Source organism: Polyergus mexicanus, unplaced genomic scaffold, assembly GCF_030449975.1.
Source record: "Polyergus mexicanus isolate NDT 795.1 unplaced genomic scaffold, iyPolMexi1.0 SCAF_7, whole genome shotgun sequence".
NCBI lineage: Eukaryota > Metazoa > Arthropoda > Insecta > Hymenoptera > Formicidae > Polyergus > Polyergus mexicanus.
The window spans coordinates 5416863-5430662 of record NW_027223327.1 but is presented as its reverse complement, the minus strand read 5'-3'; the positions used below and the strand labels follow the sequence as shown (position 1 = coordinate 5430662).

The following is a 13800-nucleotide window of genomic DNA, read 5'->3' as shown; positions in this document are numbered from 1 at the left end:
GGTTTTGCAATATTATATAAAGGGAAAATTTTGGCAATTTTGATATTTTTATTACCGATTGTTTTGAGACGTAATAAAATAAATTTAATATATAGTGAATATATATAGTGAATATATATAGTGAATATATATAGTGAATGTTACTACTGTAGTGGCTTTAAAATCTGTAAATCCTATTTTTTATATACTTTATGGGTTTTCTTTGTGGGCACATTCTTTATTGTTTAAAAATTCGTATAAAGCTTTAGTCGTATTATTGGGATTTTGGGGGTTGTCTTGTGGATCTCATATGGACTGCAAGATGAAAAATTTAAAAGTAAACGTTTTAGTAATTTTAATGTTACAGTTTAAAATATTGATTGCTACAAATTTGGATTTGGTATATTTTGTATCTGGTATGAAGGATGATGTTGTGTATCCTATGATTGGCGTTAATTTTGGGTATTTCGGTTTTTCAGATATACAAGTCACTAATGGTAATAAACCAATAATTATTCATCTCAACGTGATTTTCAAGACTTTAAACAAACAATAAATAAATTTATATTAATAAAGGATAAATTAAACTTTGTTCCGTCTGATAATCGTGAATGTGTAGCGGGTTACACGAATATTTTATTTACTGGTGCTTGTGATTGTGGTGCTGACCAATGTGTTGGAGTTGAAGCGAAAGAAATTGATCATACTTGGTACGGTAACAAAGTGGTATTTTGTGCAGGTTATAATTCAGATGATGCGAAATCATTTATTAATGAAACTATGGAATATAATTATATTGAAAAAATTGTAAAACCTATGTGGAAAAATAAAAATGTAAAATTTGTGATACCTACTGGATTTTCTTATATAAAACTATTTTATTGCAAAAAAATTTTATTCCGTCATTATTCATAGATGTAGTTAAATTGACTGATGATAATTATAAATTGATTAAAATGATGCAACCTCAAGATAATTGGCATTTAATACATTATTATGATTTACCAATTAATTCGTGGTATAAGGTATTTTTGAGATTGGCTAATAGTTTATCAAATTTTTATCCCTTTCAACTAAGATTATATAATAATTATACTTGGAAAATAATATGTACTAATTATCCTTTTGAATATAAAAATTATAAAGTAAATATTTTTCCGGCTTCAGATTGTGGTAGATTGATAAATATTGATTCTACTGTGTCATATTGTGAACATTTTTTATTATATAGTAGTTTACGTAAAATGTGTCCTTTTGATACATTGCCTAGAATAACAAATGATTATACTAAATTTAAAAAGACTATTGTTATAAAAACTTCTCATACAACTTGGATAAATAGTATTTTTGATGCAATATATTCAAAATTGGCTTTGATTGTTAAACCAATAATAGAAGAAGGATTGAAAATTTTTATAAATCAAATAGTGGTAATATTGAATTTACTGATTGAATGTTTAGATGAAATAGTGGATGCATTGATTTTATTGATGGATAAATTGGTTATTTTAATTGAAAAATTTTTACCTATTGTTTCAAAATTGATTTTAAAATTGATTTATTGTTATGATAGAATTTTAAATTTGTTAAATGAAAATTTGATAATTTTTGAACTTTTTATTATTTTTACTTTTTTATTAATTTTGTTTCGTTCTTTTTTGTCTGTATAATGTTGTGAATTATCGGGATTTTCACGTTCACGCGATCGATATTCCGACTCGCGCAAAGTATTGCGCCGCGCGACTCGTACACCGCAGTCGTTATCGACAGTTTCCGTTTTATCTCTGTGTATTGTTAGCGCGTATCTTGTAAGTATTGTAAGAAATTGGAGTCAGGAGGAAGCGAAATCCTAAAAATTCGTACAAGAAATCTATCGGGTGTCTGTGAGCCCGCTATTATAGTTTCCGTGAGTCATTCGAGTTAGATATTCGGCATTTCAACGCAAAGGTCACCGTCATTGTTATTGAGACGTATATCGGCTTACCGCGAGCCGGACCAACGGACCGATTTAAGCCGTGCAATCTAGTATTTTCTATTATATCGAAGCGGATTCACGAGCGTGCGTAAAGTAGTTACCGGCGTATTCGAGAGATTTCTTTAGTTGTCGCGGCCTAATTAAGTCTCGTACGGCGGAAATCCTCGCGGCCGAAAAGTCGAGTTAAAGCGCGTAAGACGCCCGGTAATTTGATATAGTTGCGCACGGTCGTGCCGATCTCCGCGGAAATAATATATCTTATTCGCCTGTAAAATAATTACTGTCATCAAAGGCTATTATTTATGCGAACCGCCCTATACTCTTGTTTCTTTTTTTTTTAATATATTATTGTTATCTCTATTTTAACATATCGAATGCTCATTTTGGCTCCCGTGTTCTCGACTTTCAAGATTTCTCCCGTCTCCCCCGAACCTCCCCCTCTACCATTTCGGGTATACTGAACAGCCGTGGAATTTTGCTGTCGCGTTAATTATCGGTCGCGCGATTATCTTTCGGTATTGCTTTTATCGTGAATGGTGCGGCCTGCCGTACCTGGCGCCCAACTTAGTTTGTTTTACGATACCGGGAATTTTTGTGGATCGCGAGATCGATATTCGAAATACACGCCGATGGTGTACCGTGGGCATCGAAGACTCGCCCACCGAATAAATAATTATCAATCAAATAATTTAAAAGAAAATTACGGTTACAAATTGTAACCGTGATGAGTGATATGAATTCGGTTAAGATAAAAAAATTATGTTCTGATACAATACCAATACTGAAAATTGATATTTACTTATTGTACATTATACACAATAAATATTATTATTATAAAATAAAATATATATAAAACGTTACTATCTCCCAGTAGAATATTAGAATCTGATCAAGGATTAAGGAATATAATTTTCATCTTTTTTTGCATATTTATAACATACTGCTCCTTTAAATTATCTCCTATTTTTAACAATAGTTTTTCAAACGGTGTCATTTTGTCATTTGTAAAACTCTTTTTGTGTCTTATTTATTTGAATATTTTAACCATCCAAAATCTCTTGCTGTATTTGTATTTTTATTTTATTTTAATTTACACTGCCAGAGAAGTAACGTTTTATAATATATTTTTGATTAATAATAATAATAACACACACATACATCTATTATACAATAAAGTAAATGAAATAAGTGTAATTCTGGGCAATATTATTCTGCGCAGACGCTTAAGGCTTCTGAGTAGTCGCCGCGGCCATATTGAAATGATGACGTCAGAAGCAAGAAATGTTACGCTGAGAATTCTTGCGTGCTATTTTTAAATAAAAAGATATTTTAAAGAAACAAGACTACAGATTGCTTTAGTATACTCGTAAAATTGTCCGAAAACTAAGCTTTTCCTTTGATAATTAATAAATAACTGAAAAATGAGTGTCAAAGTAAGCCTAGTCATACGGGAAAACATGTAGTTTGACAGCTGTCGAAAGAAGTGGAAAATGTTCTTTTTACATAATACTTAACTTGTTAAGCTTAGTTTTCGGACAATTTTATAAGTTTCACAAATACGTTACACATCACAGCATTAGCATAAAGTGAATAAATACGAAATGGCACGCAAGAATAATTTGGGCAGTCAAAATGTCACTTTTCACGCCTCATAGTTCATCGATTTGTAACGTGAGGCGCTGCATAAAAATTCTGACATATAGGTAACACGCTGGTAACTTGTAGCTAACACGTAACATATATATAGTATATATCTTTTATATATCTATTATATAGTGTAGTACTCTATTAGAAAAATACTTGAGCAAAGGAAGGGCGCAACGGTCAGCCATTTCCAAAAAAATTTGATTTTAATAATATTTAAATAATATATTTTCTTATATACAGCTCCGTTAGGTCGATTATCGAGAAGGCGACGTAGCTCGGGCATTAAAGCGGGTGACTACTATGCATCAGACCCGGGTTCAATTCTTGTCCCTGGCACTTTTTTTCTCATTCTTTTTTATATAATCTAGCAACGAATATTTATTCATGTAAAATAAAGTTAATTAAATTAATTTTTTTTTAGTTTGCACTTTCGGAAGGCAATTTTCTTTTAATTTGTTCACGAAACTGGGCATAATTTTTGTTAAACTTACAATCTTATTATTTTATATATTCTATCCGATATAAAATGAAGTAAATAAAACGCCACTATTTGAACATAATTATAATTTAATACAAAATTACAAGTAAGTAGGATAGTAAGGCCGGTTCTGGCTCAGTTTTGTGTGAGTGTGAGAGAGAGGGTATCGTTGGGGAGTAAGAGAGAGAGATAGTTTCGGAGCAGTTTGTGGGCGCCCGAGGGATGGAGAGCGGGCTGGGCGGGTGCATGGGGGAGTAAGTAGGGTGAGAGGGGAAGCGCGGTCGGGGGGAAGCGGTGGGTACGAGTCGCCGAGAGCGCTCGAGAGATGGCGTTCGGGGGTGGCGGTTCCTCCCGATTCGCGACCTTGACGCGACTCGCGCTTCTAGCGCGCGGTCCGCCGTCGCGATTCTTTAGGGGGGCGCGCCGCTTCTAGCGCGCGATCCGCCGTCGCGATTCTTTAGGGGGGCGCTTCTAGCGCGCGATCCGCGAGCGGGCGGCGGGCGCCCGGCGTCGAGGGGCGGGGGATCGTCGGTGGGCGGTCGAGCGGACGGAGGGGCGTCCCTCGTCGCTCTCCTCCTCTCGAGGCGCGCGTTAGCGCGAGCGCGCTCGTCGCGTTTCGGGGGCGAGTTTTTTTCCATTTTTCGGCGACGTCGCGCGTCCGGTGACGAGAGCGAGTATCCGGTTCGGTTAATCGGGGGCGCGTCCTCGCTATTTTCCCCGTTATAAAAGGACGCCGCGATGGTCTCGAGGTATTAGTACGTTCGAGAATATTTCGCGGCGCGATGAAGCGCGCGCCGAGCGCTTTAACGAGATTAGCCGGAAGAGCGGTGAACGTTCGAATCGGAAGTATCGAGGATATATGGAATTTGGAGATACCGAATTGTTTGAAGAAAGAACTACGCGAACGTTATATAGAGGATCGTTTGTACTGTATAGAAGAGATCGACTTCGCGGAAGAGTTCGTGCGAGGGGCGAGCGAGATTCGACGAACCTTTCGCGAACGTCGGAGCCGATGGCTATTTGCTCTATCGCAATTGGAAACAGCGATACGGAATTCCGAAATTTTCGTGGGAGGTGAATCACGTCGTGCATTGTTTCTTTAAGTTCGGTTGCCGATTCGAGAACGGAAAGTATTTCGAGGAGAACGAGAGATATTGCGCGTATTGCGCGCGTAGCTCGAGTTTCGCGAAAAGCGTATCGACGCACGTGACGAAAACGGTGTATAGCGAGATGGTGCCCGCTTGCGATCTCGTCGACGAGGTTTTCAACGTGTCGAATAATTGGTGCGCCGGCTGCGAGACGAGAGCTTTGTTCTACATCGAGAATTACGACGAGGAGGAGACGTGGTTTATTTGTAAAAAATCTTGGCGTTCGTTAGACGACGAGTGACGAGATGGAGGCGCGCGATCTTCTCGATAGCGCGCGGGACGTCGCGACGGGGGACGCGTATCGCGCGTGGGCGCGACGGTGCGACGAGTGTCTCGAGTCTCTGCAGGAGAGATGTCGAGGAGAGCGCCGAGGGAGATCGACCGGAGCGATCAATTCTCTTATCGCTCGAATCGTTCGATTAACGGGCGCGAGAGACGATCTGCGTCGACGTTTCGAACGCGTGGGAGGCGGTGTAGAGGAACGCGAGGGATTCTCGTGGTCCGAGATCGAGACGGCTTTCTCTAGACGCGTTTTAACCGGCGCGGTTATTAATTTCGATTATATCGAACCTCGACGATTTCTCGAGGACGCTAGAGATACCGTGCTCGATCGAATACGCGATGTTATGAATAAATATAACGGTATTAAGGTCAATACCGTGTTTATTGGCGAGTTCGTTTCGGGCGACAAGATCGATGTTAAGACTATTGTCACGAAGAATTATCCGCTTCTACCTCTTTCCGACTTGCGAGAGTGGTACGAGAAGCGAGTGGTCGACGCTACTCTAGCCTCGTTGGAAGAATTTCAGGAGCGCGATAGCGGATGGGCGTTATCGAGAATATTCAATTTAACTGTGAACGTGAACAGATACAATCCTATGCACGCGGGATGTCACGTCACATTACCGCGAGAGATCGTGTTGAAGAAAGCGGTGATAAACGTGCAATCTAATGACAATGCGTGTTTTGCATGGGCGGTGGTCGCCGCTCTGTATCCAGCTGAAAAAAACGCGGGTCGGGAATCTTCGTATCCGCATTACACGACAGTGCTGAATCTGAAGGACGTTAAATTTCCTATGAGTTTGAACAAAATTACTAGATTCGAACGTATTAACGACATATCTATTAATGTGTATACCGTTCGAAGTAAAAAGGAGGGAAAAGGCGGTTGTCGCGTTGTTCCTTTGCGTCTCACTGACGATAAAAAGGACAGACACGTTAATCTGCTGTATTTTAACGATACGACGCGACGAGATGACGCGACGCATTTCGCGTGGATCAAGAATCTGTCGCGACTCGTCGGCTCGCAACTGAGCGGTAGACGACATAAGTCGCATATATGCGATCGGTGAGTATTAATTTAAAAAATCGTCGCGCGATGTTGATAATGCGCGAGATTTAAAATGTGCGTTATGTCGCAGATGCATGCACTATTTTCGAACGAGCGATAAGTTATCGGCTCACAGCGTGGACTGCGGAAGGATGAACGAGTGCGCTATAGTCCTTCCTACCAAAGACGACAAATGGTTAGAGTCTCGCAACTATAGTAGAAAGGAGCGACTTCCATTCGTGGTGTACGCTGATCTCGAATGCGTACTGAAGAAGAAAGAGGAGAGGAGAACGTCGAATACATCTATCGTTCAGCATCACGAAGTCTATAGCGCCGGATATTACGCGCGATGCGCGCTGGATGGCGTTAGCTCTACTCGAGCTTATCGCGGTGAAAATTGCGTATTGTGGTTCGTTAAAGAACTGCACGATCTAGCGCTTCGCGCGAAGACTATTCTCGATATCGATGCTCCTATGACGAATCTTACATCGGATGAATGGGAGAGATTCGTAAACGCGACGCGCTGCAGCATATGCGAGAAACCGTTCGAATTGGGAGACGCTCGCGTGCGCGATCACTGTCATCTGACTGGACGGTACAGAGGTCCGGCGCATTCGAATTGTAATTTAAATTATAAGGATACTTACGTAATCCCCGTATTTTTTCACAATTTATCGGGTTACGACGCGCATTTTATCATTAAAGATGTAGCTAACGCTTTTCCCGGCAGCGTGGAAATATTGCCGATAACGAAAGAAACGTATATCTCTTTCACGAAGAACGTCGAAGATGCGTGGGACGAGGGAAGGTTCGGAAAACGCTTGAAATTGCGTTTCGTGGATTCTTTCAAATTTCTAAGCGCGAGTCTCGAGAAATTGGCGTCGTATTTAGACAAAAGCGAATTGAGGATCGTGCGTTCGGAATTTTCCGATCTTAGCGACGCCGATTTCGAGCTTCTCGCGCGAAAGGGTGTATTTCCGTACGAGTATGTCGACGATGTAGATAAATTGTTAGAGACTCGTCTACCGCCGCGCGAGGCTTTTTACAGTTCGCTAACCGGTGACGCGATATCTGAGAGCGATTACGCGCGCGCGATAAGAGTCTGGGAGCGATTTCGCGTCGAAACGTTAGGCGATTATAGCGATTTGTATTTAAAGACCGACGTTCTTCTATTGGCCGATGTTTTCGAAAATTTTCGTGACGCGTGTATGAGAAGTTATAATTTAGATCCCGCATATTATTACACGTTACCGGGATACACATGGGACGCTATGTTAAAGTATACGAGTGTGCGATTCGAATTATTAACCGACATTGATATGGTGATGTTCGTGGAACGCGGAATACGCGGCGGGCTAAGTCAATGTTCCAACAGATACGCGCGCGCTAATAACAAATATTTACAGTCATACGATCCTTCGGAACCATCGTCGTATCTCATGTACTTCGATATAAATAATTTGTATGGATGGGCGATGTGTCAATCGTTGCCTTACGAAAATTTTCGATGGGTCGAGCGTTGACTTAATGTCCGTGACATCGGACTCGCCTATCGGTTATATTCTAGAGGTCGACCTTGCATATCCGTCCAACCTTCACGATTCTCACGCTGACTTGCCATTCTGCCCGACGCGCGATAAGCCGCCCGGAAAACGAGACGAGAAGCTTCTCGCCACACTGTACGATAAGAACCGTTACGTAATATATTATCGCAATTTGCAGCAATGCGTTAGACACGGATTACGCATTACGAAAATACAGAATATTGCGATTCGCGCAATCTTCATGGCTGCGCGAATACATCGAACTGAATACACGATTACGAATTAACGCGAAAAACGAGTTTGAGAAAAATCTATACAAATTAATGAATAATGCCGTGTTTGGCAAAACTATGGAGAACGTACGCAATCATTCGAATGTTCGACTCGTGACTCGATGGGACGGGCGATACGGCGCGGAGGCGATGATCGCGAAGCCGAATTTTCACAGTAGAAGCGTTTTCGCGGAGGATCTCGTAGCTGTAGAATTGCGTAAACTCGAGGTTAAGTTCAATAAACCGATTTATGTAGGTATGTGTATTCTCGATATATCTAAGATTCGTTTATACGAATTTCACTACGAGTACATGTTACCATTGTATCGAGATAAGTGTAAAATAATGTACACCGATACGGATAGTCTCATTTATCGCGTCGAGTGCGAGGACATATACGAGAATATGAAACGCGATATCGACAAATTCGATACGAGCGATTACGCAATGGGTAATGCGTATGGAATGCCTCTCGCTAATAAAAAAATACCCGGTGCGATGAAGGATGAGAACGCTGGCGCGATTATGACCGAATTTATTGGACTCAGAGCGAAAATGTACGCGTTGCGAGTCGCCGGTAAAAGCGATACGAAAAGAATCAAGGGTGTTAAGAGCGGCGTTGTCGCGAGAACGATAACGTTTGACGATTACGCGCGCTGTCTTCGACAGGGGATCGAGATGAAGCGCGAGCAGTTTTGTATAAGATCCGAGTTACACGAGATGTATACAGTATCGGAATTGAAGATCGCGCTCAGTCCGCACGATGACAAACGATACACGATATCGGGAACTACGGATACGTTACCGTGGGGACATTATAAAATACCGTTGTAGGGAGCGAAAAAATACTATACGTTTCTTAAAACATTTAAACTTTAGTTAGTAAAAATACCGTTGTAGGGAGCGAAAAAATACTATACGTTTCTTAAAACATTTAAACTTTAGTTAGTAGTTTATTGTTAGTATAAACATATTTTATAAATAATATATTACTATTGTATTTTCGATATAATTCACGGTTGCGTCGAAAAAACATCGGTAGACGTTCTACGAATCGTTTCGAAGAACAAATTTGCGCGAATAATATAATTTGAATATAATTTGAATATAATTTATTGTAATAGATTTTAATAAAATAATAAAAATGAATCGGTTTTATTTATAATAGATTTTAATAAAAAATCGTGGAAATGTTCGATCAGTCTTATATATAATAGATATTATAAGACTGATCGTACATTTTCACGATCTTTCTATTATGCTCTCGGAAGTGTTTTATATAGAATAATGTGAAAAAGATGTTAATGCGAGTTTTAGTATTATCATAGTGACGTAATAAAGAATGTATACAAAGCGCGAGAAAGAGTACGTATAAAGTTTGAAAGAGAGAACGCAGGACACGGCGGCCGCGTAGCGGTGCGAGAGAGAACTCGTATAGAACGCGAAAAAATCCGTAAATAACGCCAAAAAACGAACTTTTTGTGTTTTTGCGATGTAAAAGTCGTGGAAACCACCATTCTGTCCAAGTCTTGGCAAATCTCGACTCGATTTGGCAAATTCGCGTTCTATCTCATTGGCATCGAACATATATTATGCTACATGCAAACGAGACAGAATGCGAGAATTTGCCATAAATCGAGTCGAGATTTGCCGCGAATTGGACAGATCGATGATTTCCATGACTCTTTATTATATTCTTGAAAGTGTTATATATAGAGCAACGCGAGAATAAAGCCACCGCGAGAATAAAATTACCGCGAGATACGACGTTCACTTAAGAATGCGATGAAGAATATATATAAAATATAAAAAAGAGTCCGCATAAAGCGCAAAAGAGAGAACGCAGGATGTGGCGGCCGCGTAGCGGCGCGAGAAAGAATTTATATGGAGCGCAAGAGAGAACTCGTACAAAATTACGATTGTTTTATAATTATACGATTTAAAGATTAATAATGGTAATCACTCTAATCGATTATTTAAACGGTTAATCGATTTTCGCAAGTCTTAATTTTAATTGTATTGTGTTATTATTTTTTTCTTTGTTTTATAATTATACGATTATTTTAGTTTTAACGTTTACAATTTTTTCTAAGATTTTCTTTGTTATAATTATACGATTATTTTAGTTTTAACATGTCTACAATTTTTTCTAAGATTTTTTTGTTTTATAATTATACGATTATTTTAGTTTTAACATGTCTACAATTTTGTATAATATGTATAATATGTATAATATATATAATATGTAGTTTTATTTAATAAAAATACATTTTTATCATAATACAGCTGTTTTATTTATCCAAGAATTGTGCGATTCGTCCATTCCTAACCATTTCACGTAAATCTTGTCACCCTTTCGACGCAGCACCTTTTCTACGAGATACACGTCGGGATCGCCAACGCGCAACAATTCGTGCTCGTAGAATCCTCCAGCGATCGGCTCGCCGCGCGAATCCTTTAATAGATACGTTACGGGATTAGTCCGTTGTATCTTAGTTATTCGAAAAATCTCTGTAGTCCAGTTGGGTGTGAAGCCTTTCTCGAAAATCGTCTTAAATTTACTGATGCGTACCGGATCGGCTACTTTGAATTTCGCCGGAGCCGCGATTTTTATATTGCTGTATACAGTATTTAAAAGTTTATCAGCAATTTTTGGAGTTACGTCGACAGGTCTCATATTTATAGTGCGATGTTTTCGCGTGTTATATTCCTCGACGAGTCGTGGTAACTCGTCGATCCACTTGTACGTTCCGTTTAGCGTGAAGTACTTCCACATAGAATTTTTGAGCGTACGATTGAATCGTTCGACTATCGACGCTTTCATCACCGAATATGTCGAATAATGATTTACTTCGTGCTTCTTCGCAAAATTTGTAAAATTCTTTTCCTTTATCGGTCTGTAGATTTTTCGGACACCTCTTAGAGTCTCGTATTATTTTAGATAACGTTCGAGTAACCTCGTTCGCGCTTTTGCTCTTAAGCGGTACAGCCCATGCGTATTTGCTTAATATGTCGATAACGGTGAGTATGTAGTTGTGGCCTTTGTTGAGTCTCGCGTAAGGACGCATCTCGACCACATCCGCTTGCCATAGGTCGTCGTACCCGCGCACCGCAACGCGACGACGCGAGAAGTTTCTTCTCGCGGGCGCGTGCAATTCCTCGACTAGTCTTCGTTTTTTAACGCTCATAATTCTTTTTTCTTTGTCTCGAGAATAACGTTGAATTGAATCTCTTTTTCTAGCGGTTCGCCGCTCCCGCTAATCTCTCTTTCGAGCGGATCGCCGTTCCCGCTAATCTCTCTTTCGAGCGGATCGCCGCTCCCGCTAATCTTTCTTTCGAGCGGTTCGCCGCTCCCGCTAATCTTTGCCAGTTCTCTCACTCTTCCCGATAGCTCGTCCGCGTCTCTCTTCAATCGTGACGTTGAATTTTCCAATTCTCGTATCTTCGTCTCGGATTTCACCGCGGAATTCGCCGCGATACGCGATTTTTGACTTAGTTCCTGTATTGCTTTACCTTGATTGAACATTACTTTACGATCGTTCGCGTTTCTCGTCGAGAACTCCGTCGCGTTAAGCGATATAGTTTTTTTCGCGACTTCGATTTGATCGCTTAAACCTTTGATTCGTTTATCTAAAACATCGATTCGTTTATCTAGAGCGTTAGCGCTCGTTTCTATTTTCGAAATGGAATTTTCTACAGCATCTATTCGTTTACTTAGAACGTCATCGCGCGTTTTTATCTCGGAAACGAAACTCTCCGCGACGTCTATTCGTTTACCTAAAGCGCTATCGAGCTGAGCGAGTCTCGTGAACAGTAGAATGACGCCTTGCCCCGCCTCGTTCGCGTCTTTTCTCAATTGCGATGTGATTCCCTCGACGTAGCTTTTGCTTGTCGCATCGGCGTCTTCCTCAGGTTGAGCTAAGCGTTTTATCTTACGCTCTCTCGCGTCGTACTCGATGGAAGAGCTTAGACACAGCGCGTTATCGCGCACGTAACTTCGCAGAGACTCGATAGCCGGACGTAGTCTTCCGGTTCTCGCGTCGTAGCCTCGATTTTTTAAAGGCGAGCCAAATTTGCTCACGGACATCGCGAATTCCGCGTACGACTGTGACGGTCATCCACGCGACAGTTCAATTTATACGATCGCTCCTGTTTCGCGAAGCTCCTCGATTATCGATAGAATCTCGTTTTCGTGAGCGTTGTTGCCGGCTCGACGCGAAGCGTCTAACAATCGCAGACGATCCACTAATTCGTTTGGATCGTCCCAATGGACGTAATCGATTTTATTGTTCGTGAAACGCATAGTCGATGATACGCGACCCGCGCCTGTTTTTTTCGCGCCGCTGTTGTGAATAAGCGGAGCGATAATAAATTTGTATTTATATCCTTTATTTCCTAAGACAGATTTTTTAGCGTCATGATCACGTCTATGAGCGTTCGTTGTTAACAATATACTTCTGTATGTTAATTTATCTTTTTCTGTATATATGAGATTATTAGGAATTTTCATAAAAATTAATTCATACAAACCGGGAGTACCGACATATTTAATCTCATCTATAAATATGGAATCATTCGCGTCTACGTCAAATCGCTTATCGCCGAGCATCGCACCTTTCTCGCCGATGTAAACTCCGTAAACGTGATCAATCTCGTTCGGCGCTTCTCCGCCGAGAAGAGTCCCCATATATTTTCGCCCTAACGGTCCTAGTCGACCGTGCGATATTTCGCGATCTTGAGAAATTCGCGAAATTTGTTTAACGGGTATTTCGAGCATCGAGGGCGATTCAAGACTCTCGGATTCGAACGTTTCATATTCTTCGGTTTCGTTTCGCGCGAATGGATCTCTTTCGACGGAAGACTCGTTTAATGGAGTAGAAACGGCGTTCAATCGTCGTCGAGCGCGTATTTGTTTCGCTTTAGGTTTTTTCCAAACGGGAGTTAGTGCTTCGTCTTTCCATTTTTCCTCGACGCTCGTCGAGGGTGAAATGTCGGTTGCGTCTTGTTTTATCATTTCGCGTTTAATTTCGTTTCGCTCTATCTCGTCTCGCTCGGCGCGATCAGCGATGCGCCGCAGCGGTTCGACGATCGGTTTGAAACGACTCTCTATCGCGATCTCGTTTTCCATTTTTCCAGTCTTCAATGCTCTGTGTTTTTTACGAATCGATGCACGCGTTTTAGCTATCTCTTTTGCTGTCTTTTCGCGTTTACCGATATCTGTCGAAGCCATTGCAACTTCTTCTAACTCACGAGAGAGCGATCGACGCGTTCGATGTATTCGCGACAACTGATCGCTCTACGGTACAATGAAGTCGTTAAATCCTCGTCTGTATCTACCAGCGCGGAGCGCGCTATCTTTGTCGATCACTAAGAAACCATATTTATATCGCCAACACGCACGACATAGCGCGTGAAAATTCTCATACG

The 13800-nt window shown here is 40.8% G+C and overlaps 2 protein-coding genes across 2 annotated transcripts; one reads left to right on the top strand and one right to left on the bottom strand.

Moving 5' to 3' along the window:
• The first annotated feature begins 5472 nt into the window (after nucleotides 1–5472).
• On the top strand, nucleotides 5473–6579 carry LOC138934932 (uncharacterized). Its single transcript, XM_070299086.1, has one exon. The coding sequence runs from the start codon at nucleotides 5473–5475 to the stop codon at nucleotides 6577–6579; it is 1107 nt and encodes a 368-aa protein (XP_070155187.1).
• Nucleotides 6580–11075: 4496 nt separating this feature from the next.
• On the bottom strand, nucleotides 11076–12460 carry LOC138934931 (tropomyosin-like). Its single transcript, XM_070299085.1, has 2 exons — nucleotides 11753–12460; nucleotides 11076–11270 (listed from the first exon to the last, which is right to left on the bottom strand). The coding sequence occupies exons 1-2, from the start codon at nucleotides 12458–12460 to the stop codon at nucleotides 11076–11078; spliced, it is 903 nt and encodes a 300-aa protein (XP_070155186.1).
• Between the last annotated feature and the right edge of the window lie 1340 nt (nucleotides 12461–13800).